Consider the following 6,012-nt stretch of genomic DNA (forward strand, 5'->3'; position numbering starts at 1 on the left):
AGTAATGCATGTAATGTAAGATACCGAGTATTGTGCCTCTAACTACAACACAACCTTTACCTGCTAAAACATTTTGATAAAGCGTTGAAGCAATTGACATCAAATATTAAGGAACCTTGGTTTTACTATGGTTTAATGCTTTTGTTTGTTCCTTTCAGAAGCATGTCTCTACCAACTGTTGTTTATTTTTACATTCTGATTTCAATTTATTTTTCTGATTATACTAAATAACATGTGAATTAGTGTTGGATGGACAGGTTAAGAAATTTCATATTAAAGCCATGGAGTTATCATTCACACAAGGTCGGTGGAACTATGAAAGGTGGGGTGGATTTGATCCAATATCAAGCCATAATGCAAAGCCTCCTGGAGTTGAATTGTGGGCAGTCTTTGATGTTCCTCCACATCAAGTTGATGCTTCTTGGAAAGATTTAACCCATGCGCTGTCAGGTCTGTTTTGTGCTTCAATCAACTTCCTAGAGTCTTCCACCACTTATTCTGCTCCAAAATGGACATTTCAGTCAGCTTTAGGTAGTTTAAGATATGGGACTCTGCCACGAGAAGCTGTCTGCACTGAGAACCTTACACCTTGGTTAAAACTCCTCCCTTGTCGAGACAAAGCTGGACTCTCTGCCTTAATGGATAGACCGTCTATATACAAAAGCTTTTATCACTCCCAGCGGTTGCATTTAACACAAGCCAAGACTGGTGCAGATCCGAAAAATTCAAGAGTTGTTCTAGAACAAACACTTACAGTTGTACTTCAACCCAATATTCTGACTGGTGGTACTAATTATGTTAGTGAAGCAAAGATGCAACCAAGTTGGTCTCTGAGTTCAATATTTGGAAGAAAAATCAATGGAAGATGTGTTCTTGCTAAATCAAGTAATGTTTACCTCCAAGTTGAGAGAGGTCTGGTTACACAACTTGAGAATCTCCAGAGCAGTACTGCTACATTTGCTGCCAATGGCACAAATCTTGATGATTTTGGAAGGAATGTTGGCTTCGAATTATCTGTTAATCCTGACAGGGTACTCAAAGAGGTGGAAAAGAGCTCCTCCATTCTGTATGAATATCCAATCAAAGTGCACAAAGACAGTGAGCAATTTGATTTAGGCATTACATGGAAGCATCCTGTTATTTGGTCAACCCCACATGCGCCTTTATATGCCAGTAGATTTTTAATGGGCAGTGGAAACGAAAGGGGTGCCATTGCAATATGCATGAAGTCAACAGAATCTACTCAAGGGTTAGTTGCAGCCAATTATGTTGACCAGAGATGTAATTTTCAAGTTAATGTTCTTCAAATTGTGCCTTGGTATATTAAGGTGTATTATCACACTTTACAATTATTTGTGGATGAAAAGCCTCAAGTACTCACAGACTTTGTTGAGAGAATGCGTGTTTCACCTTCTGAAGACAAAGTATCACCAGGGTTGATGGAACTGGTCCTCAAATTGCCCTGTGAGGTTAAGTCAGCAGTATTGAATATAGAGTTTGATAAGGTTTGCTCATATTTTTATTAATGTTTATTTTTCTTCTGAGTTTTTGCCTCACATTTTGTTGTTTGACATACATCAACCTCCTTGCAAGTTAAATTAGAAAAAAAAAACCTCCAAATTGTAATATGGAAATCAATTGATGATTATTTTTCTTGGTAAATAATTCGGCTCAGATTTCCGGAATCTAATGAATGAATGCAATATATTATGTGCTTTTACTAATGTAACTTTTCATAATTGGAACTGATCTCTTAACTCAGCTTTGTCATCAAATGCATTTGTGCAATGTTCTGTAGGAGCCGATCAGTTGGGTGGTTAAAATGTCCGACTTCTATAATTGATTGAATCTTTAATCAGTAGGGATAGCTATAGCGCATGAAAAATATATAAATAAACAAAAGTACCTAAATATACTTCAAGTAGAGCATAACACAGTGGTTATTAGACACTTCTAGGATGGATGAATTCTAAACAATAGTTTCATGGTTAGATAAACTTGGTCTTTGACTGCTTTTTTCTGGTGTGAATAGGGCTTCTTGCACATTGATGAGTACCCTCCAGATGCTAATCAAGGATTTGACATTCCATCAGCAATAATAAGCTTTCCTGACTTCAATGCTGGCCTGCAATTTTCTGATAACTCTATAAGCAAGACCCCAATGTTGTCCAAGTTACAGGTTAATTGAATTGCACTCTTGACTCTGGTACATAAAAACGTTTGTGTCATATCTAATTCTGAATCTATAATGCAGGAAAGGAGTCCTGTTATCTCATACACAGAAGTTTTGCTTGTACCCTTGACAACCCCGGACTTCAGTATGCCTTATAATGTCATAACAATTACATGCACAGTTTTTGCATTGTATTTTGGATCTTTGTTAAATGCACTCCGGAGACGTGTTGGAGAGGAGGAAAGGCGTCTGAACGATAAAGGTAACACTCAACTTTTCCAGTTTTTACATCCTAAGACACAAGTAACGTAATTTCGTATAACTACGGATGAGCCTTCTACATATCATGCCTGTGTAATTGATAAAATGATAGGCGATGTGACTTAAGAGCCACGAAATGTGGGGGTTTTGCTTTTCCTTTTATTATTTTTTAATTTCTTTTGGGGGGTGTGTCTGTGTGTGTGTTTTGGTTTTTTTTTTTTTGAAAGAATGATGCCCTAGAGCATGAGGCTTCTGCTATTTTGGGTTTTGGAAGGATCAAACGGATGTAATATGCTTACTGCCATTGGTAGAGAAGGTGTTTGTGACTGGAATCAGTGATCAGTGCCAACCTTTAGTTATAAGTAAACGTAGTAATTAGTGAAACCAATCTTCAATATTGCAACACCATGCACTTTTATTGTATTCATACTGCATTCTACAGCTTACATCTCTAACTTTCTATATTACTTCTCCCAATCCGCCTCTTATTTTTGTGTGTAATTATTGCTTAAAGTTTCTGATGTGTCATGTATCTTTCTGTTTGTAGGCGGAAAGAAAGACGTGCTTCTTAATCGAGTACTAGGTAAATTATCTTCCAAGTTTGGAGGGAGATCAGCAGTGTCCTCTCAACCATCATCATCATCGTCATCATCCCTCATCAGCCCAAAATTGATTCTTAGAGTACTATTAGTTGCAGGAATTGCTGTTGTATGGCAATACTACTCATAACTAGGTACTACTTTCGGTGTTAAATTATGTACATTACAAGCCTTTACTTCCACAGCTAAATGTACTTCATTCATATATCTATGTTTCTGTTTGATCAAGTTAACGTTTGTACATCACCAAATTGATTGTATCAAAATTTTGACGATTGATGTTACTTTTGATTATTTTGACACAGTAGAAGTCACACTACCTTTTTTGCTGTTTTTCTTCTTTGTACTAGTGTTGTCATTCATCATGGGTAATGTTTCCCATATCTGGCAAGCAATTTTTTCTTAAATATGACCATGAAAGCTTGAGTAATCAATGTTTAATCTCCATTGATTTCACATTTTGTCACAAAATTAACAAATGATGTGAAGCACACCATTAGATGTTAATTTAGTATCTTTCGAATTAAAATAAAATCTATTTATATACACCATCCAGAGAGAGAGAGAGAGAGAGAGAGAGAGAGAGAGAGAGAGAATTTACAGCATTCATGTAACAAAATACAACGGCAGCATCCGAAAATGACTATGCAAAAACAGTCCACTGCTCATAAACATATATTGTATCAAGAGGTATAGAAACCCACAGAATTTATCTCGTCCTTTTGCACTGAGCTGCTACAATTGCATCATCATCATCTCTAATCCGCTTCCGATTCTTGCTCGTCTGACTGCATGTGAATGGGCTGCGAGAAATGCCGCCGGAGAGGTTATCCCCTTTATCTTGAGTATCTGCGGGAAGTCCTGCAGGAAGTCCTCCAAATGTGTTAATATTGAGGCTTTTGTAGATGAAGCTTGCCACAACCGTGAGACAATGCATTATTAGACATTTGGAGAAGAAACCAATGCTACAAGTTTAGTAGTTGGGGCATGATATAAGCATTGAAACAAAAACAAAACTATATCTAGAGCTGAAGCTACGAGATAATGTATCTTAAGACACAAATGTGCTACTTGTTCTAAAAGGTGGAGGCATGAAAAGCAGAATTTTTTTTACGGGTCAAATATAAAAATAAAAATTGACATTTGTTTCTTGGTTAAAAGATTGATATTTTGCCCATATAAAACGAAAACAAATGCAACCTATATTTAGATATGACCAACCGAGGTGAATTTCTCTTTATGAAAAAGTAAGCCAGTTAAGACAGAGAGAAGAAAGATCAGAACAAGAACATGCCTGACTTCTTGTTATCGCTCTTCAATTTCTTAAATAAATTGAAACCTTCCAACGGTTGCTTTCTCTTACAGCATAGGTCATCCAAAGTCTCACCTTTTTGTAAAGTAAATAGAAAAGCTTAAACAAAATTAGTCACAAGAAAAGTTGAAAATATACCATCACAAGGTCAAACATAATTCTCCACAAGTCTCTTGAGACATACCTGAGTTGCCATCTTTCAACTTCTTATTCCGTTGCAAGTTGAAAGCTTCCAATCGAGTCCTTTTTCCGCTACAAGAATTCTCACTTTCAATCACTTTACCATTCCCATTTTCAAAATCTTGAGGTTCATGTTCGCCTGCAGAGTCACAACATGAGTAGATAAGGAGAAAATATGGAGCGATGGCGAAAAAGCATACTTATGGATTGCAATTTCAGTTTCAAACAAGGCAGATCCTAGTTCAACAGACAGATTACCAAAGATAATAATCTACACAAGTATTTATCCACAAATAAACTGATGCTGACTGATTTGGTAGTTGATTTTTTAATTATCAGCTGAATTTTAACGTACATGTAGCATTTTTGGTAAAGACATCGTCACCATCACATTGTCAAGACAGAATTTATAAGAAATTAATTTGACTTATGGTTATAAAACTAAACAAATTGATCGGTTTGAAACCTCGTAGACCGAACTTGTTGGCTATTATCAAAAAGGAAAAAAAAAAGAAAAGGAAAGTAACATACGCTTGTTGGCAAGTTTAGAGAAGTTGCCAGTGACGAGAAGAGCATCACGGAGGTTGTTTCCAGTGGAGAGTCCTTTAGAAGAGAAGAAAGATATGAGAGACTTCCAAGTAACAGAGCAAGAAATAAGGTCCACTCCTCTGCTTATGAAGTGACCGTTGAGCTTCACCGTTGATGGCTCTATCCCAAAGGCTTTTGCTATGGACCCAAGATCAATCTTGTTTTCGTCCCAAGCAATTATGTTTGCTACCTTTGACAATGAAGGGCATAGAAGCTTTATCTCTCTGGGGTTCTTCGACATCGCAACAAGCAATCTCAAATGTGATTTTTATGTTACTGAAGGAGTTTGAGAGTGATTTTCTGACTTGATTAGTGTGTGTGGTAGTGTCACTAGTGTGTTTTACGTTCTAACTTGCAATTGTTTCCAGTTTTGAGTGCCAAACGTTTCTGTTTGTTTCTGGAAGTGTCTAAAACTCTAAAGCTGCCATGCGTGGATCGGTTTATGTGGATCGGGTACTTTGTTATTTAATTTTGTAGCCAACGGGTCCTTTATTATCATACATTGAAAAATGATGTGAATATCCTAATTCATTCTTTTTTTTTTCAGCTTCTTGAAAAAAGTTTTGAATCTTTTATTTTTTATGTTCTTAAAAAATAATATATATTAAGTATTAAAAAAAGAATTAAAAAGATGAACAAGTATTCTATATACAAAATTCGGTTATCATTTATTAAAAAAATAAATATTTAAAAATAATATTTTTATCATTTTAATTTTTTAGTATATTTTTATTAGCGTTTAATAGGTGTTCGTGTCAACCGGATCGGACCGGTACAAGTGCGAGCTGTCAACATTAATGATCCGGTTAGACATGTAAAACCGTTAATAAAAAAATAGTGAAAAACTGTTGAACCGGCCAAGAATCGGGATCCGGCCGGTTTACGCAAAACGGAAGCTC

General features: G+C 36.1%; 2 protein-coding genes across 6 annotated transcripts in view; one reads left to right on the top strand and one right to left on the bottom strand.

Annotated features, from left to right (window-relative positions):
* The window catches only part of LOC107618432 (GPI transamidase component PIG-T), a 4,919-nt gene extending 1,553 nt beyond the window's left edge, over positions 1-3,366 (top strand). The window contains exons 2-5 of one of the 2 annotated variants that reach the window (XM_016320496.2): positions 244-1,505; positions 2,033-2,179; positions 2,255-2,435; positions 2,982-3,366. In XM_016320496.2, the coding sequence (XP_016175982.1) occupies positions 282-1,505; positions 2,033-2,179; positions 2,255-2,435; positions 2,982-3,163 (1,734 nt within the window). In that variant the 5' untranslated portion in view covers positions 244-281 and the 3' untranslated portion in view covers positions 3,164-3,366. The remainder of the gene's footprint in view (positions 1-243; positions 1,506-2,032; positions 2,180-2,254; positions 2,436-2,981) is intronic. The other variant, XM_016320494.2, reaches the window with a different exon arrangement.
* Positions 3,608-5,574, bottom strand: LOC107616789. Of its 4 annotated transcripts, none has more exons than XM_016318709.2 (4): positions 5,057-5,574; positions 4,530-4,664; positions 4,328-4,444; positions 3,608-3,894 (listed from the first exon to the last, which is right to left on the bottom strand). In XM_016318709.2, the coding sequence occupies exons 1-4, from the start codon at positions 5,352-5,354 to the stop codon at positions 3,743-3,745; spliced, it is 702 nt and encodes a 233-aa protein (XP_016174195.1). In that variant the 5' UTR covers positions 5,355-5,574; the 3' UTR covers positions 3,608-3,742. The 4 variants fall into 4 exon arrangements, with proteins under 4 accessions (XP_016174195.1, XP_020966278.1, XP_016174196.1 ...); XM_021110619.1 differs by having other exon boundaries at positions 4,328-4,423; positions 5,057-5,573; XM_016318710.2 differs by having other exon boundaries at positions 4,328-4,420; positions 5,057-5,572.

This window comes from Arachis ipaensis, chromosome B09, assembly GCF_000816755.2.
Source record: "Arachis ipaensis cultivar K30076 chromosome B09, Araip1.1, whole genome shotgun sequence".
NCBI lineage: Eukaryota > Viridiplantae > Streptophyta > Magnoliopsida > Fabales > Fabaceae > Arachis > Arachis ipaensis.

Excerpts from the sequence above, each read along its gene's own strand:
- LOC107616789 (XM_016318709.2), bottom strand. The coding sequence starts at position 5,354 with ATGTCGAAGAACCCCAGAGAGATAAAGCTTCTATGCCCTTCATTGTCA. Across the intron at positions 4,665-5,056 it reads CTCTAAACTTGCCAACAAGC|GCGAACATGAACCTCAAGAT; the intron begins GTATGTTACTTT and ends GTGACTCTGCAG. Across the intron at positions 3,895-4,327 it reads GAGCGATAACAAGAAGTCAG|GACTTCCCGCAGATACTCAA; the intron begins GCATGTTCTTGT and ends GACTTCCTGCAG.